General features: G+C 41.1%; 1 protein-coding gene across 3 annotated transcripts in view; it reads right to left on the bottom strand.

Annotated features, from left to right (window-relative positions):
* Positions 1-23,052: 23,052 nt before the first annotated feature.
* The window catches only part of LOC126428156 (transmembrane and ubiquitin-like domain-containing protein 1), a 56,570-nt gene continuing 53,857 nt past the window's right edge, over positions 23,053-25,765 (bottom strand). For all 3 annotated transcript variants that reach the window (XM_050090065.1, XM_050090067.1, XM_050090066.1), the window contains exon 6: positions 23,053-25,617. In XM_050090065.1, coding sequence (XP_049946022.1) covers positions 25,316-25,617 — 302 coding nt within the window. In that variant the 3' untranslated portion in view covers positions 23,053-25,315. The remainder of the gene's footprint in view (positions 25,618-25,765) is intronic.

Below are 25,765 nucleotides of genomic sequence, written 5' to 3'. Positions count from 1 at the left end.
CGCGGACCACACGTTGGGAAGCCCCCCCCCCCCCCCCCAGATAGTACTTAATCATAGGTAACTTCATCTTCTGCAAAAGCTGTGAGGATACCTGTAATATAATTTGCCAAGTTATTGATGTATAATACAAACATCAAGGGTCGCAATACACTTCTGTGGAGCACACATAAAGTTACTTCTACATCTGTTGTGATTCTTCATTCAAGATAACATGGCGCAGCCTCCTTACCAAGAAACCGTCAATTCTATCACAAATTTTAATACCCCATATGATCCTGCATGGGTTAACGCAAGACCAGAATCTTGTTCATTGTTATTATTTGAATCACTTGAAAACACTGCCATCTTTTGCATCTTTACAGATCTAATTTTGTCTCTGTCACGGAAATCATCCTCAGAACCATAAAAACACCATCCACACAAGCATCCAAGTCCTCATTCTCACTAAGAATAATCAAGTTAAAAAAACTGCAAAAGTATTTCAGGTTTGTTCATTTTTTTTCCATCTGCTAAATTGGACCACCTCTAAAACCATGAGGAATGTAAAGCCATCAATAGTAACAATTTTAAATATCAGAATACAATCAAAACGCCAAATTTGCTTCAAGCTATGGGGTGTGAAATTCGATCATTCTTGTGCAGAGATGGAATACGGTGCGGGAAAAGAATGCCACAATTCGCCCGGGGACAGTAAAGAATTGTCACACAAACCTATTGACCACAGGTTTGATGAAGGATGCAGGAAAACAGGTCATTCACCCACAACTTGGGTGTCCTGGGAATGTGGCGATTGTGCAGAACATGTTCAGTTGTAGCCCATGGAAATGAACACACACACAGATCATGAGAGCAGACTCACATGGCACACTGTGCATCATATGTTGCATAAAGAATTTACTTTCAAGCATGGAAGCCCTTAACATGCAGCAACTGACACCAGAAGACTGTGATCACAGAATGGAGTATGGAAAGTTGGCACGAAGGATGGCTTCAAATGTTTCCCCAACTTCCTCTAGAGTGATAAGGCCTTATTCTGGGGTGGGGGTTTCATCAATCGGCACAATTGCCATTATTGGGTGGCACTGAATCCTGCAGTTACAGTGGAGAAGATACAATCTCATCCAAAAGTGACTGTGGTGTGGAATAATGACCACAAAATGTCATCAGCCAATATCTTCTTCGTGACCAATGAATGGGACACACTGCCTTCGAATGCTTGAGGATTATGTTTGGCCCACGATATCTGAATATGAAAATACCGACAACATTATCTTCATGTGGAAATGGCTGGATGAGAATTTTCTAGGATGTTCAAACAAATTTCAGGCATGCATCCAGTCATCGATTAATTCACTGCGCGGTATTTCGACTAGGCAGCTGCCAGTCATCTTCAGGTGAGCCATTGAATACTGACGAAGACTTGCTCTGGTCCACCCTATATAGCACACTGTGAGTGTTCTGCACATGCATCAAAATTCAAGTTGACAGACGGACCACACTCCGTGGCCGCAGCACCCTCGCTGGTGGGACCGTGGAACTCCCCTTTTTTCTGTGTTACCACTCTCCCTGGCTGCCAGTGCACTCTGTCATCTTTGACCAGAACAAGTTGTGGAGATTATGGTGTTCCGTGCACTGCCCAATTGGTAGCTGCTATCACAATTCATTTGATTTTTTGCCAGGCGTTCAACCAAGAATATTTTGAACATACTGACAGTGTTACCATGGACAGCCCTCTGTCTTCCTTGGTGGCCGACCTTTTTTTAGAGGATTTCAAGGAGAGAGCACTTGAGTCAGTTGTCCCTAAACCAACTATATTTTGGAGACATGTCATGATACTTTCATACTGTGGCCTCGTGGAGAATATAAATTGATGGATTTTCTTCACCACCTCAACTCCATTCGGTTCACCATGGAAAGAAAGATGGTTGTCAGGCACTCTTGGATGTATTGGTTGGATGAAAGAATGATGGTTCTCTGGGACATTGTTTATTGTAAGCTTACTCATACTGATTTCTATTTGCAAGCATTAAGTTGTCATCACCCGTCGCAAACTATGAGCGTGCTTAAAACACTCATAAACAGAGCTCACACTGTCTTAGATCTGGATAGTTTACCTAAAGAGCGCAGCAACCTAAAGACAATATTTAGAAAGAATGGACATTCCACTCAGCACACAGTGGATATAGAGAAGAACACCAGCAAAATCTTTAGCTTTTTTTTCTTAATAACAAGAATCAGTAAATTACAAGTGATAGTGATTTTCCATCCACCATCTAAGGGTGCAGACCTTTTGGGATTGGTTAAGGATGACTTGTTATTGTGGAAGGCTGGAATTTGCAAAATACCTTGTCATTGTGGTATGGTTTAGATAGGACAGACCACATGCACTGAACTTCAATGCCGCACTCACCTTTGCAACCAAGCAAGACTGCTATTGTCAAACACTGTATTTCCCCTGGACATTCAATGGAGTATGAAACTGTGATTCTGACCACAGCTACATCTTTTTGGGACTCCATTATTAAAGAATCTGTAGAAATACGCCTGGTGGAAAATTTGATGAATTGTGATAGCAGCTAACGGTCCACGGAATCCCATCATCTCCACAATTTGCTCTAATTGAAGACGACAGAGTGCATCAAGGATGGTGGTGAGTGGCAACACAGAGGACAACTGAGTTCTATGGTTCCACCACCAAGGGTGCTGCCACCATGAAGTGTGGTACCGTCGTCTGCCAACTGGAATTTTGACGCATGAGTGGAATACTCACAGTGAATATGACTGGCAGGTGTCCAGACGAAATATCGTGCAGTGAATTAATTGATGATCGGCTGCAAGCCCACAATTTGTTTGAACATTCAGTTTGCTGGGAGAATTTTAAAATTCACAATTTCCAGGCTGACACCCTGTGCCTTTTTATTTTATGGGGCTGGGCAAAAGAGGAGATGTACCGGATGAAACCTTGCACGTTGGACATATTGGAAGCACAAATTTGGGAAATTCATACAAACATTCCACACAACTTCCTTCAGAAATCTATGGATCCCATTCCAGGTCGGTTGATGTCACAGGTGCATACACTGAAATTTAATTGACTTTTAATGTATGTATTCATATTCTCATATAACAATGTAAATATTGCATTAATTTCAAATAAATAACCCTGCAAAGACAAAAGTTATACATCAATTTCGATACCTACCTGCTCATCCTGTACATGAATGCAATCGGGTTTGATATATTGACCAGCAGTGTAAACATCTAAATAGATGAAGCTGTTAAAATATATCGCAGCAGATGGCACCTACAGACAGCATGTAGAAAACGCAAGTTATCTCGATATCCAACCGTAATGGATGGTGTGTGAAATACAAGTAAACTCTGGATCTGTCCATATTGTTAATAAGGGTTTATATGGAAGTCAAGGAAAACTGCATCTACCTGATTGCCTTGTAATGTAGCCCTCAGGATGTTGTATGGGAAACATGCAAGTCGGATTAGCATGACCAGTGTTTGCAGAAGCCACATTCTATCTTAAATACTCATTGTGCTTGAGCTGGGGATACGGTGTAAGATTCTACAACTGATGGATGTCAATGAAATGATAGCTGATTTTGTGCATCGTTTCTGCCACCCTGCTTATTGACAGGTGTGATCTGTGCTTTGTTCCAGCTATTTGGCATGGATTTTTATTTGAGGGAGATACAATTTATTATAGTCAAGAGGACCTAAGCCAGAATAGAATGTGATGGGGATCCTTTGTGCACTGGAGCTCTCTTCAGTTTCAGCTGTTTCTCAGTGTATATCACTCACCTTAGCAGTGTTGCGTGAATTGGTGACAGGTTCTGTCTTTAATGCATTAGCTAAGCTTCACTTGTGAGATATCTATAGACCATGTGTCAGTATGTGTGAATGTGATCCTCTGATCATTTGTATTGCAGAAGTAATTGCCATCTCATAGGTAAGTGTGAAAACATATTTAAGATGGTATTCAAAGGAGGACCAAGGTCTTCATACATGCCAAAAGGTGGGAAAGTCCAATGTGATTCCAAGACTAGTGAGATCGAGGCATCTCATATGCCAGCATCAAGATTAAATCAGCTTCAGAAGTGAGTACAAACCTCGATCTGCTGTGATTGCCATCTGCTGAAGTCTTCATCCTGTCGGTTTCCATAACAAGCAAAAAACAAAACAAGCCATTACATCTCGCTACTGGAACATGTGTTACGTACCTCCCAGCTGGCAGTGACTTCTGGGAACTGCTCATACTGCCCAAAAAGTAAGCAGTCTGTTTGCACAAAGCTGACAGACTGTCTGTATCAAGAGCCAACCAATCTTGCTACCCTCTGAAATGCATAGCTCTACAACAGCACAGAATGAAAGTATGGGTGTGACTGTTAGGTTTGGATCACTGCAGCTGCAGTGGGATAACTGGTTGCAGTTCATCCAGGATGGATTTGGACAAATAAACTGTAAGGGGGAAAAAAAGACACACCATGAAGGAGTTATCCGGATGGGATGGGAATCTGTAGATATGATGTGCATGCACAGACAAACAAGTTGTTATAATTTCAGAAAAACTGGGTGATTTATTCAAGATTAAGAGTTTTCTCTGCCTCTGGCCATTAGGGAAGCAGTTATTCAGATTGGCATTGATAGAGTTGTTGGATGTCCAATTGGCACTTTAGATCATCAAAATCTGAGCTGGTGCATAATACTCTAAGTGTTCTCAAGTGGGGAGAGATCTGCCTACCTCACTGGCCAAAGTAGGAATTGACAAGCACGATGAAAAACAACAGAAACTCTCACAGGCATTATCCTGCTGAAATGTGGCTTGCCACAAAGGGCAACAAATTGGGATATAGAATATCATTCACATACTGCTTTACTGTAAAGGTACCTCATGACAACCAAAGGGGTCTGCTATGAAAAGAAGTGGCACCTTGTATCATCACTCCTGTTTGTTGGTCCTAATGGCGGCCAACAGCCAGATTGATATCCCACCACTGTCCGGGTTGTCTTCAGACAAGCCTTTGCTGGCCACCAGGGCTCAGTTTGAAGTGGGGCTCATCACTGAAGAAAATTTTACCTCAATCAATGATTTTCCAGGCTGAAGACGTGTCTGGAGGCACCCCAGACAGCAGTGATATACCAACATCACATCTACCAATTTCTGTCCCACTCGAATGATTCCTTTGTTGTGCATTGATAACTCCTCCCCATCCCCCCCCCCCCCCCCTTCCTTCCTTCCTTAGAGTGTACATACATCTGTTAGAAGAACATATGCTGTCAATCACTTTATCCACTTGAATAGTTCTTCATCCCCTTTTTTTATGGCGACACATGAAAAACAACTAATAAGGAAAGAAGGGAGAGGATGCATTAGATGATATCAGCGTATTTGTGCCTTCCTCACATTCTCCCATTCCTTGAGAACTCGACATTGTGTTTAGCGCTGAGGAGGTATGTAGAATTCATATTATAAGTAGAAGTGCTAACATGTATTTTAAATTTTTCTCTTCCCCGAATCGTGTTACAATGCATATTTATTGTGAGGGAGCTCGATCATGCTCTCAGTTCATTCCAATACTCTGCCCCAGGGCCAGACACAATCCACATTCAGATGTTGCAGCACCTTTCTCTTGCAGGCAAGCACTTTCTGCTTAACACGTACAACCGCAGAGGGCACATTTCCCGGGCGCTGGTGTGAAGCCACTGTCATACCCATACCTAAGCTCAGTAAGACAAAAACCTTCCTTCTAGCTACTGCCTCATCTCTCTTACTACCTGTGTTTGCAAGGTGATGGAATGCATGATTCATGCCCGGCTGATATGGTGGCTTGAGGCTCGCAATTTACTGATGAATGCACAGTGTGGATTTCGAGCGCTGCATTCTGCAGTTGACCATCTCATTACTTTATCCACCCATGTCATGTATGGTTTTCTGTGGAAATCTCAGACTGTGGCCATGTTTTTCCATGTGGAGAAGGCCTACGACACCTGCTGGAGAACTGGTATCCTCCATACTCGTTACACATGGGACTTCCATGGCCGTCTGCCCCGTTTCCTTCAGGCATTTTTTGTTTTCAAGGTGCTTCTCCCACCATCTAAGCCTGTTCACTCTGACTGCTACATCTATAGAGTTCATTCCCAGTTTTTCTTTGATTTCCTCATTGTGGACACCCTCCTGCCATTGTTCCCATACTAGTACCTGCAATCATCCTAGCTACTTTCATATCCGTAACCTCAACCTTGTTGATAAGGTAACCTGAATCCACCCAGCTTTCGCTCCCATACAACAAAGTTGGTCGAAAGATTGAACGGTGCACAGATAACTTAGTCTTGGTACTGACTTCCTTCTTGCAGAAGAGAGTAGATCGTAGCTGAGTGCTCAGTGCATTAGCTTTGCTACACCTCGCTTCCAGTTCTTTCACTATGTTACCATCCTGTGAGAATATGCATCCTAAGTACTTGAAACTGTCCACCTGTTCTAACTTTGTTCCTCCTATTTGGCACTCAATCCGTTTATATCTCTTTCCCACTGACATTACTTTCGTTTTGGAGATGCTAATCTTCATACCATAGTCCTTACATTTCTGATCTAGCTCTGAAATATTACTTTGCAAACTTTCAATCGAATCTGCCATCACAACTAAATCATCCGCATATGCAAGACTGCTTATTTTGTGTTCACATATCTTAATCTCACCCAGCCAGTCTATTGTTTTCAACATATGATCCATAAATAATATGAACAGTGGAGACAGGTTGCAGCCTTGTCTTACCCCTGAAACTACCCTGAACCATGAACTCAATTTACCGTCAACTCTAACTGCTGCCTGACTGAAAATACATTAATCTTTCGTCCTATCTGTATGAGTACAAGTTCTCATTATCCAGAACACCAACCATTGCTTTTGAATTAGAGGAAGGCACTGAGTATATTGTGCAACTGGGCACCCTGAGGTCACTGTAGGCCTACCTTCAAAAAACTAAACATTATGACTGATTCTTATCTTTATTTCCAGTGTGTGCTGTATGTGGTCGCTGCTTTCTAGCAGTAATGTCTAATCAACAGGTACTGGCTCACAAGTTTGATTAACTCCAGCATAGGAGCTCAAAACTAGCTCCAGATACCTGACGAGTTGTCAAATGGGCACACTTGATACCCACAGCTGAGAAAGAGGACATGGCCTGCTCTATGAGAAGTGGATGATCCATAGCCCAATGTATTCTCTATTTTATGAAGACAACAAACTGAGCATCAATGACCTGAGGATGAAAGCATTCTCTCTTGAAATGCACAGCTGAATTAAATCAAGTGCTATTAAAGCGGTTGAATGAAAATAATTAGTACTGATAGTGTATAACAACTGCTCCCAAACATCCAACATTTGATAATATTAAAATAGTGTCATCAGCAATAGTGGGCGAAGACTTCTAGCACAGGAGTCCTTCCCTCATTCTGCCAATGGTCACGTCAATGAGGGCAGATGAATACACAGAGGCTCGGGGCATCATCTTGCCCTTGGAGTGGGAAACTGCCCCTCAGATATGGAACCATAAGAAATGACCGATGGCGCGAGGATATAGTGGGCAATGGAAACCCCTGCATTAGACACACATGACGTATATCCACAGGAAATATGGCCTGTACCATGATCTCTCTATTGATAAAAGAATCCACTTTTAGTCCCCCATTCAGATAGCTGAAGGGGACTGCCAATGGGAAGAGGGCCATGAGAAAAAAGACTGAGAAGGCAATGGAAGGGGTGACGTTATATGAATCTGAGTGTGGAATGTCAGAAGTTCGAATTGTTATACGCAAATTAAAAATTCTGAAAAGGAAATTGCAAACGTTGAATTTAGATATAATAGTAGCCTGTGAAGCGAAATTGAATACAGATTTCTGGATAGATTTATGCAGGGTAATATCTTCAAATACTTATCAACACCGACAATAATAGTTCAGGTATACATTCTGATGTTACAAACAGAAGATGGGGAGGGAGGGGGGATGTGTGTGTGTGTGTGTGTGTGTGTGTGTGTGTGTGTGTGTGTGTGTGTGTGTGTGTGTGTGTTTGTTGACGTTACTAAAAACAGGAGAAGGAATAGATGACAGAGTTGTGGAAGAATGTGGGCTCAATAGTAGGAAAGAGAGGAGACAAATATTCTTTGAGTGTAGTAATAAATTTTAGCTGGAATTTATAGAAGCACTATTCGAAAATCGCAATAGGAAAAAGGAACTTGGAAAAGACCAGAAAACACAGAAAGATGCTAGATGAAATTTTTCTCTATGAGAGGGAAGAACTGTCTTCTGATATGATAGAAGAATAAATGGGATTCAATTTGGACAACAGAGCAGATCCAGTATAGGAGTCAGAGACTGACAAAACTTTGGAAGGCTTGCTATCAAACAAGGCAGAATGTATAAATTATATTCCTTCAGAATTTCTAAGCTCACTGGGCGAGAGGGATGGCATCCCAATAATTCAGATTAGTGTACAGAATCCATGAGATTGGAGACATACCATCCAATTTTCCATAGAAGATCAGTTGTACAATTCTGAAGATAGCAAAGGCAGAACAATAGAAGAATAGTACAGTCAGTTCAATGGGTTGTGCATCCAAGCTGCTCATTAGACTTATATACAGAAGAATTGAGAAGAAGACTGAGGGTCTGCTGGACAACACACAATTCAGCTTTAGGAAATGTTAAGGAACAGGCACCAGAGAGACATTTCTGACTGGCAATGAAGGCAAGACACAGAAAAATAAATCAACAGTTTTTACAAGACTTGTTGAGCTTGCAAAAGCTTTTGCAAGTGTCAATTGGTGCAGGATGTTTTAATTCTCAGATATAAAAGTAAAGCTATATGAATGCGCAAGTAATATACGATATGTACAAGAATGGAAGAGCTAGGAGAGAAATGCTTGGATTATAAAATTGCACAAGGCAGGGATGTAGTCTTCCTCTCCTATTTGGTTTTGGGTTTGTTTTGCTTTAGGATGCAAAAAACCACTAGGGTCATATGCGGCCAAGTCAAAATTATAGAACATGAAGACAGAGACAAGTTAAAAAACGACTATACGTCAGTCCCAATTGACATAATAGAAGACAGCTAAAAACAGGCATGTGGAAAAAGGGCTAAAAAAGACACCATACAGAAACAGAAATCCAAAACTAAAAATTAAATGGCCTTCGCCATATTGCTTTGGCGGATAAGAAATAAAATACAGTTGACAGCTCGCGCTTCATTTGCTAAAACGGCCGATAACTCAGATGACAAACCCAAGCGAGAATGTAAATGGTTAAAAAATGGGCATTCCATCAGGAAGTGGCAGACAGCCTTAAACTTGGGCGTGCAATGTGCCAAAGTGGTGGGGTGGCATCACTTATCAAATGACGATGGCTAAAAAGGCAGTGCCCAGTACGCAGCCTAGTTAAAATGACCTCCTCCCAGCAGGAGGGTCGAAAGGAGGTCGTCCAAGCTGCTGGGAGAGGCTTAATAACCTGAAGCTTATTCCTCTGAAGGGAGGACCACTGGTGATGCCAAAGGGACACCACCTCCCGACAGACAGCAATACAGAGCTCATTGGAGGGAAGACAGGAACTTGCGGGCTGAGATACGAGGACTGCAGCTTTGGCAGCAGCCTCGTTTCCTGGCAGACCGACATGACCAAGAACCCACAGAAACATCAGACTGGCTCCACAAAGAGTGAGCAAGAGACTGTTTGCCTGGACCTGCTGCACTAAGGGATGGGCGGTGTGCAGCACACATAGACTTTGAAGGGTGCTGAGTGAATCTAAGCAGAGGACACAATTGAAAAGTCTGTGTCGCCAGATGTACTCTGTGGCCTGATACAGGGCAAAGAGCTCGGCTGTAAATACCAAGCAGTGTGCCGGAAGCCGATATCGAAAGACACGGGTGCCAATGACGAAGACACACCCGAACCCACAGTCAGTCAGAGAGCCATCAGTGTATACAAAGGTACTGTTGCGAAGTTCCATGAGGAGGTCGTGAAACTGAAGGCGAGAGACGGAGGCTAGAGTAGTGTCCTTAGGAAGCAAATGAAGGTCAAGGTTAGCATCGGCTGCTTCATGAAGCCAAGGTGGTTAAGGGTTCACACACGCCATGAAAGTTGCAGGTAGTGTGAAGTTAAGCTGCCGTAGCAAGTGCTGAAAGCGGACTCCAGGAGGTAACAAAGAGGGATGCGCCCCATACTGGCGATCATAGGATGGGTGGCCACGCATGCGAGGCAGACAAATGGCATGCATACCTGCTGAAGAGAAAGTCATGGCAGTAGGACAGTGGTAGTTCAGCAGCTTTCAGCATACAGACTCTCAACTGCGCTAGTGTAAAAGGTGCCCATGGCCAAATGGATGCCACGATGGTGGATAGTGTTGAGATGGCGTAAGAGGGACGGATGTGCAGACGCATAAACCAAGCACCCATAGTCGAGTTTCGAACGGAGAAGGGACCAGTACAAATGGAGTAGGGTCGTTCGATCGGCAACCCAGAAAGTACCACTGAGGACATGTAGGACATTGAGGAACCGTGTACAGCGGGCTGTCACATGGGAGGACCATGAGTGTTTCCTATCGAGCATGAGCCCCAGGAATTTTGCAGTTTCAACAACTGGAAGGGCAACAGGCTGAAGATGTAAAGATGGTGGGAGAAACCAACTGCATCGCCGGAAATTCATACAGACGATATTGTAAGTGGAAAAGCGAAAGCCATTGTCGAAGCTCCAGGAGTAAAGATAATCAAGACATCATTGAAGATGCCGCTCAGTGAGACAGGTCTATGGAGAACTCAATAGATGGCAAAATTGTCAACAAAAAGGGATCCAGAGATACTCGGCAGGAGGCAGGTCATTATAGGGTTAATGGCGATGGCAAAGAAGATGCTGCTCAGAATGGAACCCTGAGGCACAATATTTTCCTGGATAAAAGTGTTCGACAAAGCAAGGTTACCCAAGAGACTCATGGGTTCAGCAGTAGAGGGTAGGAGGAGTCTGGGCAGACCAAGGAGAAGGTACCTGGATTCAGTTAAGAATGATTTTGAAGTAATAGGTTTAACATCAGAAGAGGCACCAATGTTAGCACTGAATAGGGGATCATCGAGGAATTTTATAAGGGGGCTATGCTCCAGACTGAACGCTGAAAGGCATAATCAGTCTTAAATGATGATGATGGTGAATTTCTTTCATTGTTTCATAATGATGGATCTTTAAATTCTATTGCAAAGGCTATTTTTTTTCTACAGGGATAATGGAATATAGTCAAATTGAATCAAGTGATGCTGAAGGTATTAGATTAGGAATCAAGGCATCTACAGTTTTGAGTTTTGTTATATGGGCACAAAAATAACTGATGATGGCCGAAGTAGAAAGGATATAAAATGTTCACTGGCAATGGCAAAAAAGAGAATACAAGCTTTTGAAATGTGGCCCTACAGAATAATTCTGAAGATTAGATGGGCAGATCATGCAACTAATGAGGAGGCACAGGAAAGAATTGGAGAGAAAAGAAATTTATGGTGTAACCTGACCAGAAGAAGTGCGCTTGGTAGGACACATTCTGAGAAATCGAGCAGTCACCGGTTTAGAACTGAAGTGATGTGTGGAGGGTAAAAATCGTAGAGAGAGAGACCAAGAAATGAACACAGGTAGAAGATTCAGAAGGATGTAGGTTGCAGTAGTTATTTGGAGATGGAGAGGTATGCACAGGATACAGTAGCAGGAGAGCTGCATCAAACCAGTCTTCGAGAGAGACCACAACAGCAACATTTTTTTTCCCACTATTATATGCTGATATTCCTTTAAACTATAAAGGAAACATTGCTTACTGGATGACCTTTTTTTTCTTAACAAAAAAAAAATCACCTTGATATAACTGAGATGACAATTGGCTCTTATTGCTTAGGTACAATAGGCAATTTGTTTCTGTATTAACCAGTCACTTTTAAGCATTATCAATTTTGAGTGCTTCTGAATATAATGTGCCCCGCCCCACCACTCCACACACTTCATATGGTTCCAAACATTTAAAAAAAAATTCCATATTACAATTTCAAGTTGTCATGTTATAAACATATGTGCATATTTTGTTAAAATTGTACAGGCTTTGTATTTAATAAAAATTATTTCTTGATTTGATAAAAAAATAGAAGTGACATAAAGTAATACTCTCTGAATATAGTAGAAGTAGTGCACTACATTTTATGACATTCTCAGAATTAAAGCAATATGTTAAAAATATATTCTGTGTAGAAATATAAAACTGCGAAGAAACTTTAACAGGTTATGGGTCCTGTGACACAAGTTTTAAGAATCAAAGCTATGAGCAACAAATGCATGTTTAAAGTTATACTCATTGATAAAATGTTATAAAGCATTGTGGGTGTATGTAAACTGAATGTAACAACATAATTATCAGATGACACTAAACCTTTAACTGGAGAAGCAGAATGGCTGGTATAGAGAAGAAAAATTGACTTGCTGGACTATCATGAGGGGTGCATTAGATATCATACACAAATGATTAGTAAAACAATAACTGTCGTATGAAGGGGCTATGGCCTTAAAGCAGTAATTCAAAGCCAGTTGAAGATATTAGTTGTAAAAGATTTGCCTTTATCTGGCAACAGGTGAGGATATAGCAGCTCCCCTATGAAGATTAAAAAGCTTGTAGAATGAAACAATAGCCTTATAGCTAGGAATGAAAATATTTTGCCAGAACATGCACTAGTTTGCAAACACTTGCATATTTTGAAATTTTTCACTCTAGTTAGATGTTATTAAAAAATATGAAACCAAACCTTGATGAAATCAGTTCAACCACGTTTGCAGGAGAGAATTATTGTCAGAAATGTAAAATGTGACACTTTACAAAAGTCTTTGACTGTAGATGCAGACAAGCAAAAGCAGGCCAACAAAAATTTAGGACTACGAAATGCTGCACTTGCAACTACTGTAAAAAAAAAAGGGGGGGGGGGGCGGTCACTGCGCAAGGACATGAAAAAAGTAGATTTCTGATAGACGATTAAGTCAGAAAAAATAATCAGAAAACCCTGACAATTGCTAGTGCTGCTCTGATGCTTACTTGTGGAAACGCACTTGATGAAGAAACATGACTAGCTGTTCAAATTATTTAATTGGATACATAAAAAAATCTACTCGCCAAGCAGTGGCAGGAGAATACACACATAAAAGGAGGTTATACTAATGCAAGCTTTCTAAGCCAGTGCCCCCTTCTTCTGGTAGAAGTGTTGAAGAGGGATGAAGGAAAAGTACTGGAGAGGTTTAGGAAGAAGGGAAGATTTCAGAAGTCACCCAGAACTGCGGGTCAGGGGAGACTTACCAGACGGGATGATAAGGAAGGACTGATTGCTGGGGACTGCACCAGATGAGATTTGAAAAAGTGACAGCTTAAATGCAGAAGACAGGGTTATATGCAAGACAGAGATTCCTGCTGAAACATTGCATACAAGTTAAAAAGAGTGAAAAGCTAAGTGCATTGTAGGTGGGGGGCGGACTGCGAAAAATAGACAGGTCAGAAAATTAAAGATGTAGAAAGTAAAATGGAGTGAAGAAAGGGGTAGTTACTGTGAAGAAATGCTGAGAGGAAGTAATTAACGTAAATTAAGGCAAGATAAGTGGTGATAACCAAGAACAATGTTGTTGTGCTAGATCCCACCTGTGGAGTTCTGAGAAACTGGTCTCTGGGGGATGAATCCGGATGGCACATGTAGTGAAGCAGTCACCGAGTTCACAACTTTCATGTTGTAGACCATGCTCTACAGCAGGATATTGTGTGTTGCCAGTATACACCCTCTACCTGTTCATCCTAACTGACAACTTGGGGGTAAAAAGTCATGCTGATTTAAAAGGCCGAACAGTGTTTACATAGGAGCTGGTATATGACATGTGTCCTTTCACAGGTGGCTCTCCCTTTGATAGTATATGTTTTGCCAGTTACAGGGCTGGTGTAGGTGGTGGTAGGAGGGTGCATAGACCAAGTCATGTAGCGGGGAAGAGTTGGAACCATATGATTTCAAATATATTGTCTCCCTCAACGGAAAAGATCAATAAAAGAAAGTTTCTCCAGCAAACCGACAAAAATAACTTCATTGTTCTGCAAAGCAATTGATGCTTGACTGTCAGAAAGGCGGAAATAAAATAAAATATGCATCTAACGACACATTTTAGCCTTCCGTAATTATGTGAATGTATTTTAATTCACTTGATAGCCCCCTGCCACAGAAATCTGTTTTGTTTTCATTTGACGTGATAGCAATAAACAAAGAGGAAACAACAAAATCACTAAATGTAAACACGGGTCAAGTGGAGACTACCCACTTCCTCACTATAACTCAGACTGCTCTGCGCATCAGCCCTGGATCTACGATATTAACCGAACCAGGGCAATACCCCGCCACTCCCTCGAGCCTTTGAGATAGGATGTCAGAAATTAGAAAAAAATCTAATTTTCAAAAAATATTCATTTTGTAGCGCAAATCTTTCTGAGGAGTCTAATGCATAAAACGTGTGTTCGAAGAAATGTAAGACATGTTATTTGGTCGTAAGTGTGCCAAAGTGCAGTGCCACACCTCTTCACACAGCATTCTCCTACCGCGAAGGAATATGCTACCTCATAAAAGTTCGTCAAACGTTTTGCTACATGAGAAATCGAAATGTCGTTGTCTAATACTGAAAAAGCAGTTAATACAAATAGGACCCAAGACTGGTGTTGTTTCTCGATCTGATTTCGTCTATTTTGTGACTCGCTGCTAGATAAAACAAAATAGGCCTTTCTAATACTGCAACAATTGTAATACATACCAAATAAACGAGACTGTTTTGGCACAAACGGTCATTTGTTAACGACAGAATATAATTCACAAAGTACCAATATCAAATGCCTATTAGGCCTTCTACACGCAAAAAGCTTTACTTTAGGAAATAGTTAATTCATATGCTCCAATTTCTCAACCATGAGATCGAAAAGTAGTGGTACGAAATTTTTATACAAACTTGGAATCGTCATATTGTTCCATAATTTGTGAGATGTTCCCGTTTCTTCTCTTTCCTCGTTCTAACAAAGAGTCTTGTTATCACTAATTTTGTAACTATTCCTGTCAATGTCAAAGCTTATTTGCCTGTTAACTTCACTAACTCTGCCAGAATCACCAGTTTAGTTATCCCGCGATTATTCTCCAGTTAGGCGTTGTTACGTGTTTGTACAACGCGTTTTCCGTGTTACTTCCAGACTAGAACTTAAAGTGGCTGCTAGACTGGGACTATACAACTGGCCCTTACTAGTATAGCGATCTGGCCAAAAATTTTCTGTCAAAATTTAATTTTCTTGGATACACCGAGAAGGTAAATACGTAATCGCGGTTCTAGGCTCTTCAGTCTGGAACCGCGCGACCGCTACAGTCGCAGGTTCGAATCCTGCCTTGGGCATGGATGTGTGTGATGTTCTTATGTTAGTTAGGTTTAAGTAGTTCTAAGTTCTGGGGACTGATGACCTCAGAAGTTAAGTCCCATAGTGCTCAGAGCCATTTTAATACATAATCTGTCTTGTTATTCGTTTATTTCCACTCCGGTAGTCTGAATCTATTGATTTCGCTAGTAATTATAACAACGCGCATCATTCGCAAACCCAATCAACCACACAATCAGACAGCGGTTGGCATTCTTCCATTCGGCCTTACTCCGCTCAGCTCGTAAAGCCCCTTTTGTCTGTAGGAAAGTTTGTTTCTACATGCGACAAGGATTCCCCTGACAGAGACATCATGTACACTGTGTACGCATTCACAAATCAACTTACAATTCATTCAGAAATCAACTTAGAATGTGTTCGAAAATGTTCAAAAAACGACAGGGATGCGTTTCAGTCATATGAATAACTGATAGACTAAAGTGCGCTGGATGCTTTGTGAAACAAGGTTTTTTTTTCCTCAAGAATATGAATTTGCCCCCTCTCCCTCAGATCTGGGCCTGCTGCGCATGGATGAATTCGACAGCTTGGGCGCTCCAGTAAAATTTTTCATGGTAACATCTAGCTGCTCGCTGCGACTGCTTACTCAGCCAACAGCAACATTTCTGTAGCCAGAAGCGGGAGAAGCTACTATCTACTATGCGTACGCATGATCCCGCTGTTAACTGCTAAAACGTCACGCTCATCAGAGGCAATTTGTTGTTAACGAAGCATTGCATAGTCTTCCTAAAGCCTTTGACATATTTTGCTGTTGGCAGGCGCTTGTATGAGCCCTGTGTTTTGTTGTTGTATATGGCGCATTTCCTTTGCAGTTAAGTTTTATTTTCGTTTTTTCTCTCATTCAAGTTTTATTACTGCAGAATTACTCTGCAGTAGCAGGATACAGTTATATCCTTTGTTAGAGTATCGGTTCTTACCAGCCAAAATTACAATAATATACTGAAAAATTCCCAGGAATTCTAAAAAATTTCCGGGTTTTACCTAGTTTTCTCCCGGATGAAAATTTTCCTGGATCTCACGGTTGTCCCGGGTCGTATACATCCTGTGATTAACTAAGGCGGACATTTTCATTATTCCGTGTTCAAATCACTTTGAAGATATTCAAAATTTCGTGGTCCTTATGGTATGAAACCAGTTTCTTATCTGATGTTTACTGGCAACTGGTTTACGAGTTTTCACCCCAGAATATAAAATTTAATTTTGAGCCCTACCTAGGGATGCACCTTATATATAGAAATTATTTTTACTTTTAGTATTGCAGTTGTTAATGTCACTATTAATCCTAAATTCACTCTTATTATTAGCCACAAATATCATTGCTAAGTAAATACATTTGCAAATGAGTCTAAGAAAATCGAATTATTACTATTATACCCATGTAGTTGATGCCACACTGATTAAAAAAAAAAGGTCACTCCACATTATTAAAAGTTTTCTCCAAATGTACCAATGCAGTGCATATTTCTTTGTTTCTTCTAAATCTGGTCTCGATTATTAACTTAAGTGCTAAAGTTGCTTCTTGAGTTGTCGTGCTTCACTTAGAACCAAAGTGGTCCTCTCCCAGTGTACTTTCAGTTTTCCCTTTCACACTTTGTGTTTTTTTATGTATGTGATGTTAGACTGATTGTGTGGTATTGTTCACATTTTTATCTGCTCTTGCTTTCTTAAAAGCTTCTCTTAGTTTGGTGGAACTTCTCCAGTGACATAAATTTCATTCAAAACTTTGGCCTGATGCTCGCAAGAGTTCTGTGCATTTCTTCCTTCTCAGTTCGTGGAAAGCTTTTTGCAATTAAAAAATAAACATTGAATCTCCTTCATAATTTTCTCACATCACGCTGTTGATTTCAATTGGCTGTTATAGCTTCTCACTTATTTTCAGGTTCCATAACCCATTGCCTTTTTGCCTCTACCTTCATCATCTACAGTCTGGTCTCCCTGTATGATTAAATTCTCATCCATTTTGAATTATTTGCCAAGTTCATTAATATTATCACAATCATCTTCACTGGTATCCTTATATGTGGTTGGTATCAAGGTCACTTTTCTCTGTTATTAGTTTCCCTATTCATAAGTATTTATTCCCTTTTGTGTCATCAGTCCTCCGAGTGTTTCAATGTGTCCTGCCATTTCTCCTTTGCCAACCTCTTCATCTCAGAGCAGTACGTAATCTGATGACTTCAATTATTTCTTGACTTTCTGGGCATATTCCAACCTCTGTCTTTCCCTACAGATTTTTTTAACCTCTGCAGCTTCTTTTAGTACTACGAACATTATTCCTGGGTGTCTGAACATGTCCTGTCATCCTATTCTTTCCTCTTGTCACTATTTTCCACATTCTCCTAAACTTGCTGATTACCTGAAGCACAACCTCGTTTCTTACCTTATCAGTCCACCTAATTTCAGCATCCTTCTATAGCACCACATGTTAAACACTTCTTTTCACTGCATTTTTAGTTTTCCCAATCCATGATTCCCTTTCATACAATACTGTCTCCCAAATTTACATTCTCAGAAATTTCTTCCTCAAATAAAGTCAATGTTTGATATCAGTGGAATCCTATTGGGCACAAATGCTGTCTTTGCTATGCTAATCTGCTTTTTGTCTTCCTTTGCTTCCAAGGTAGAAAGAATTCTTTCACTTTGTCTATTGTGTGGCTCCAAATTTTATTATTAAGTTTATTGCTAATTTCACTTTTGCTACTCCTCTTACTTTCATCTTTCATATATTCTGCACACAGTAGTATGTTCATTCCATTCAATTTGTTCTGTAATTCTTCTTACCTGTCACCGTGGATAACAATTCTATTAGCGGATCTTATCATTGATGTTCTTTCATACTGAATTTTAATCCCACCCTTGAAACTTTCTTATACACTATACTGCAAAACTTACAGCTGAGGTAGATAAAGTAACAAAACATATTAACTATTTGGTGAAAAGAAACGAAAGTGTGAGAGCATGTTCGAAGAGGTCCCTCAGTCGTGCACAGAAAATTGGACATCACATAGCTTGAGATCAGTGTGACTATTGCACCAAATGGGGCTGGCACCACAACAAGAGGCAGCTGGAATGGGAAAGGCAGTGTGTGTCAATCAATGAGCAGATAAGCTCACACTGGTGGTGTTCTTCACTATAACATGCCCAGCAATATTCAGATGACTGCATACAGGGAAGAATAAAAACTAGGATGAGGACGAAGTGGGACGAGTATAGCCCAGAATTTGGTATTGCTCACAGCAGTTTCATGTGCACGGGGAGTGTTGTGAACCACAGGCACTGCTGCCCAAAGGAGATAAGGTGGTTGTCCACAGTCAGCTACAGCATCTGGCTGCTACATTGTGCAACAGGCAACAAGAAAGGCCCCACTTAAAAAACAGCAGATGCAATTGCAGCCAAATTTCACTGCAAGGCAAACAGTCTCGCACTCCTCAGTCGTGCAGTGACTGCATGGTTTTGGTCTTTCTGCCTGATGACCAGTACAGTTGTGTTCTGTTGACACCCATACATTGATGGCACCGTTTGCGGTGGTACTGAGAGTGTGAGGGACTCGACCAAAGGGCGGGGTCGCTTGCTTCTCTCAGGTGAGGGCAGATTCACTCTTGGTTAGTGATTCTAAGCATACCTTCATGTGGCGAGAGGTGCAATTACGTAATGCACCCACGAACATAGTCAAACATGAATTTTTGATGGTCCAGCTATTACGGAATGGAGAGGCATAATGTGGCATGGTGTATTGACCTCTGCGTCTCGGAATGCAGTACACTTACCAGTGAATGCTATTGTCACGCTTCACTCCTTCCCCATGTACATCTTTTCTGGGTGCATTTGTCAAACTTCATTTTTATGGATGACAGTGTGCAGCTGCATTGAACAGGACAGGTGGAGCAGTTCTTTGAATGAGAGCAAATAGCAAATGTACTGGTCTACCATCCCCCCCCCCCCCCACACACACACACACACATACCTCGACTCGACTTTCATTGAGCATATGTGGGATGCTTTATTGAGGTATAGCAGCATGTCCATATGCAGCAATTGAGCGCCAGCCGTTATCAACCACACTGTGGGAGGAATGAAACACCTTACGACAAGAACTCCTTACCAATCTTGTGGCCAGCGGGGGATCACATTGCAGAGCACACTTTGTCGTCCCTGGTGATTACACACTCTATTAACCATGCCCAACTCCTTTTGTTATGTGTAGGGGGCCATCATAAATTGTGGTAACTTCAGTGTAATTATTGTCTCTGAATAAAATTGTCACTTCTGTTTGTCTCATTGGGTATTTCTTTTAGTTACCTTCTGCATATACTGTAGCAGCTCTTCTTATGTATGGTCCCAGTTTCATTGAGCAACTCATATATTACTTGGCAGAGACACATGGTGTGAAAGTTATTTCCTCCTCAAGTTTTGCACACCAGTGTATTTTCAACGTTGCTTCTTTGATGTACAGGTTGAACATGAAGACTCCACTCGTATTCTACTGTTAACTGAGCTTCACTCCAAAAATCTTCCTCCGCATCCTTTTCGTTTCGTTTAGTATTTTACCTCCAGAATATTTTAGGCATCCAGTCCTAGGATTTTTACTGTCACTTATCACATCTACCACCTCTAGCAATTATTTGTATATGAGAAAAATGCCACACTGCACCACAGCTTGGTGTCCATGTTAAAATATAGGTCCTTCTTGTGTAAGTCAGTTTCAAAGCCTATACAGAGGTAAGGGTACACCGCCTCCAATAGGAAAATTAGACATCCCAGATAACACTGCCTCTAGACTCAATAAGCCTCAGTTCAGTGAGGAACAGTCCGTAAGTTTCTTCAGACATGTCACCCATCTGCAGTCAATCGACTGACAACTGAAACCCAAAGCACTCCCAGACTGAAAGGATAATTATTGTTATATTTCACCCCCTGCCCAAAGAGTCCCCAACATTTTCTGTGGGATTAATGTTAGGTGATTTAGTTCGGTAGTGGTGCAATAGTCTGCTTAAGGGTTCACAAAACTGGGAATGCATGCATGCAGCCCTGTGAACACTGTTTATTGTCTGAGAAGTTGGCTGCATCCACAGCATACCCGTCGAGAAGATGTAGAAGTGAGGGCAACATCTAATCACTGAGGATGTTTATTTACACAGTGTGAATGAATGGGTCCAAGTCGTCATCAAAACAATCCAGAACCACCTCTAGCATAAAATGCACCCTCCGTACACCAAAAATTAACATGTCGGCTCCAAACACACAGCGAGGGATGTTTCCCCACTAGGCCAGGCCGGGCCACACAGTCAGCTGTGAGGCTCTGCTGTAGCCACTGCCAGCCTCACAGCAGTTGACAAGTTAATTGTCTAGACGGGCCACCAGTGCAGAGGCAAAACTGCAACTCACTGTATCACATTACATGCCGTCCGCAGCTTCACAGGGTCCCGGGTTTGATACTTGGCTGGGTCAGGGATTTTTTCTGCTTGAGGACTGGGTGTTTGTGTTGTCCTCATCATCACCATCTCACTATTCGGGAAGTGCTGAAACTGGAAATGGAAAGACTGGGAACATGTACGGACGCTGATGACCATGATGTCGAGTGCCCCTCAACTCAACATCATCATCATCACACGCCTCCATCCAACTAATGTGCAGTTTCTGTGTCGTTCAGAGAACCGAATACGTACAGCTAGACACATGGTCAAAATAGTCTCGTGTTGTACCCAACTATGAATGTCCATTGTGTGAAATTCCCTTCGCCGTGTTCACACGGAAACCACTTGAGATGTATGTGCATCAAGTGGCACAGCCTTTCTCGTAGACAAGTCGGACAGTCCACATTGGCACACTTACAAATTGGCCACCTTCTTTCACAGAGTGGTCTTGAGCACATCCAAACATAATAGCAATTTCTGAATGAGCTTCACACAGGATGTAACACTTGTAAGAATATGTAAAAAGCGCTCTGATGTGAGAGCAACAAAGGCAGCGGACAGAATAGATGGGCAGCTCACCACTGCGACACGCATTCCCGAGGCACACGATTGGTCCAGCTGTTGCAAATGAGGCAGAGGAGCCTGCAGTCAAACGGCTGCGAAGGTACGAACTGGACACAAACTCCAACACATTGCCTGAAGACAACAAGTACTAAACTTGTCCAAAAGTTGTTGCAGAATAATGCATTGACTCAGATGAAAACCTGAGAAGACTTCATCATCGAAATTCAGTGAGAATGCCTGCATTCCCATATATTACGTCCTCTCTGCCACATCTCCATGTCGACCTGTTTCACTGTGCTGATTCCATCTAACTGACTGACACACACACACACACACACACACACACACACACACACCACTGCTGCTGCAATTGGCAGTCACGTGACTGCTTGTTCCAGTTCTACATAGAAGCATGCCTCGATATGAAGAGATTCAAGGGGTGAGGAGACAGTGGGGTCTTTGTGACCAGATATCTTAGGCATTCCAGAGTTATGCTGCAACACATGGTAGCATGCGGACTGTCAACTCATGGGGGAACAGTCATCTTCACTCGTATCATTTGCGTTCCACCCTGGAAGATAGTATGAGTGTAAAATTCTTTTCAGTGTTAAGCTAATTAGAAATGGACACGAAAAAGGAATTAAATCAGCCACCCCCTTATTTAAAACATCAACTTCCGTGCAGCTGTCAGTGGACACAGCAGGTGTTCACACCTGACACTATGCGCCCACCGATGGCCATTTGCTCCTCTCAGTTTATTACAGCATATAGTTCAGTACTGTGAATTCATTTTTATTTCTCATTGTAGGCGATGCTGGTGTACAGGAAATCATACACAATACCTTGATCGACATTTTGAACTTTGTTTTTTGGAAATTTACCCACCATCGAAAGATATATAATACTAAACGGAGTGGAGTGTGGGCTCACCGGCATGAGGAGAGTATATGGGGTCATGCTTGCACCTTTGCTGTGCCCACCAGGGGGCCTCATAGCAGTCGATGTGTTAAAAAAATCATTCATAAATTTAGTTCATTTGTGAATCTGAAGAATATACATGTACACTGCCAAACAGGTATTTGTCCCTTGATCCATTCAAGAATTAAATGTCTTACTGCGCTACACTGCTTGGTATATTCCACAGATGATTTGCCATTACTGTATTAACTTCTTACCAACCAGTGAATAAGTACCTGTCATGCATTTTAGTGTCAATTCTCCATTCCTAAATTTTGTGTTCTGAAATTAGACCACAGGTGTAATGGCACTGTGACATTTTATATGTGCTTGAAAAATATTTGTGAAAATGGATCAACCACAGCATTCTACATCATCTTTCAATGGATCTGTGACAGAAAATAAAGCACTAAAAATGAGAACAAACAACTTAGTAATGATGGAATATGTATGACAGAACATTTGTATCCTGTTATGACACTGTACATAAAATTTGGTTGTGTTTTACAGATTGTGCAATAAAGTTCTCCATTAACAATTCAAATGTTAGCACATACAGTGTTTGTTTTTGTGTCACAGTTGTACATAAGAATTTGCCCAGATTAGCAATTCTTTGTCAGCAACTTTATTGTCAGAAGAATACTGTTTACTAAAACAAGCTTCACAAATAAACTTGATAACCTTAACATGCTTGTACTTACAAGAATTCACATAGAAAATTCCACTGATATTTGCACTATGTACACATTTTCTTCAACACAATGGCTAAAAATTTTGGCACTTGCCACATCTTAGAAATTTCAATCTACACTTCAGCAACAAAACAAGCAATGGTCCCACGTGAACAGAACTGCATATTTTGTGCCTATTTCTAAATTTATTGACCACTATAATTTATGTCATTTTCTTTCTAAATTTCAGAAATACATGCATGTACTGTGTATTAGGAAATAAACACATTGCTCTTTAATCTATCTGATTGTATTTCAAAGGGTAGGAATTTCAGTTTTAGAGTTTTCTCTTGAAATATGATACAAAAGGCAATACATAAAATAATAAAAACAGTAAAACAATGATGTATATATATATTTATACATACTGCACACATGCCAGTCCTTAATTACATCCTCTTCATATTGTACAATAATATACATATATAAATTATTTCACATGTATTTACAGTAAATAGAGGAGACAGTTTTCCTGTGATACTAAATAACTTTTTCAGTCTCTCTATATTCACAACTAGAGGAAAGAGAATAACAAAGCTTCTTCAAGTGTTAACTACACATTAAAAAAATGAAAACTTTTACCCCTCTGTGTATCAAGTATAACATAATCACCTGACAGCACAAACACATTTATTCCAAAGTCATGCCACTTGGATATTGCAGGTCTTATGATATCTGTCACAAGTTACATACAGCAACAAACTTTTGTAGTTTTTAGACTAGTAATATACTACAGAGGATCCGTATCCATTATTAAAAATAATAATAATAAAAAAATAATGAACTGGTCCTTTCGTTAAGGGCAATTTACCTTAATTTCGTTATGATGCCAATGTTTACTCATCAATGTGTACACTGCAGTAAAATGAGGAAAAATATTAATGCAAACAATTCTCTTATCTATGACAGAGACGCAGATTGTACTCATCAACTAATGTACCATAAATAATGGCAACAAAATCAGAAACCATGCACTGAATATGTGCTGAATAATTACTTTCCAACCACATGTGGTACTTATTTACAAGAGCAGATAGCAGAAATGAGAATGAAACAAACAGGAAACAAGGAAACCAGGCTGGGGGAGGGGGAAAAAAAACTGTTTTGAAACTCATGCTGTATACATCAAATTTTCCTTTTGGGTAACACAGTCAGAATTAATTCTCTCCAGTAATGTACCAGTGGCTTGTCATAGTCTGACAGTCATTTCCAAACACAATTTTATACTGCTGAGTATGAAAGATCAATCATCATGGGAGACTGAAAGCTTTGAGCCACACTAGAAACCAACTACTTGTGCTCTGATGTGTAAAGTAACGATATCATACACAGACATTGCAGAATCCTTAATTTCACCCAACTTATACCCAATGCAACTGTGTTTCCTTGTAACCTTTTCCATTACAACAATGCTGCACGTGAATCCCTTCACTACTAGATGGCACTGAATAAACCTTCCCTGACAAGCAATGCATACAAAATAAAATATGTGGAAATATCATACAGCCTGAAAAAGGAGTAAAGGGAGGGGGAGGGAGAGGAGAGGAGAGGAACTGTATTTATCAATTGCCCCTTACTGTCAGAAAATTATCCTTTTCAGTCTTACAATTACCAGCACAAATTTAGTCTCCCATGATATACCTTCTAACAACAAACATCCTTCCTCACAGGTGCAACCTGCAAAGAATATGGAAATCTACAGCACCAAAAGTAACAGAAACCATAGCCATAGTAGTGATTAGAAAAGTGACAAGACAAGGAGAGCGATCCTGGTTCAAACGCATACTCAGCACACAATTTTTGTCTGCCTGTACATCATATTCTCTCGCACATCAGTGGAAAGTTCTTTGTGACTGTAAGATGACGAAATGGCTCTGTCACATTGTTAGCAAACTTGGCCGACATTTGGAAAAAAATCTCTGAAGAACAGAGATATAATTGTTTCTTATTTTATGAACAAAAAGAAGTGGGTAATCCATATAGCTACCCTTCTCCTTGACAAGTATTTACCTTCACGCAGCTCGGATGGAAGATACAGTACGCATGTTTCTGATAACAGTTTAAAATTTTCCACTCTGTGACTTTCGAGTCACGAGGGACAGACGGTAGGAAAGTACGCCCGCACTGCGCACTTCCTCCCCTTACTGGCGCACAACATCCTGGTCAGGGATGTAGGTGCCTAGCACAGTGAAGGCGACAACCCCAGTGAGCCCGACGAGTGCGACGGTCGTTGTGACGCTGAACAGCTGGGCGTACTGCAGGCGGCAGTACCAGGCCACCCCCAGCGCCAGGCTGAGAGACGCGAACAGCACATTGCCCAGGTCCCACTCACGTCCACCCTCTGTCCCCGCCGCTCCGCCCACACCAGCGTCACCGCCCCCCAGTGTGAGGCTGCCCCGGAGACTCGACTGCTGCGAGTGCAGTTGAGACGATGACCCCACACCTGATTTGATGAGCCAAACAAAACACAATTACTAAAACAATTACAAATAGAAAAACTAAATTCAGATAATACATAAGGTAGCTCACCGCACAATGTTTATTCCTATCTGTGGATTCATATTGCTAACACCAAAATAATTTTGTCTGCA

Source organism: Schistocerca serialis, chromosome 12 (genome assembly GCF_023864345.2).
Source record: "Schistocerca serialis cubense isolate TAMUIC-IGC-003099 chromosome 12, iqSchSeri2.2, whole genome shotgun sequence".
Lineage (NCBI taxonomy): Eukaryota > Metazoa > Arthropoda > Insecta > Orthoptera > Acrididae > Schistocerca > Schistocerca serialis.
Note: the sequence above shows the minus strand (reverse complement) of the source record. Positions and strands in the feature narration are given on the sequence as shown.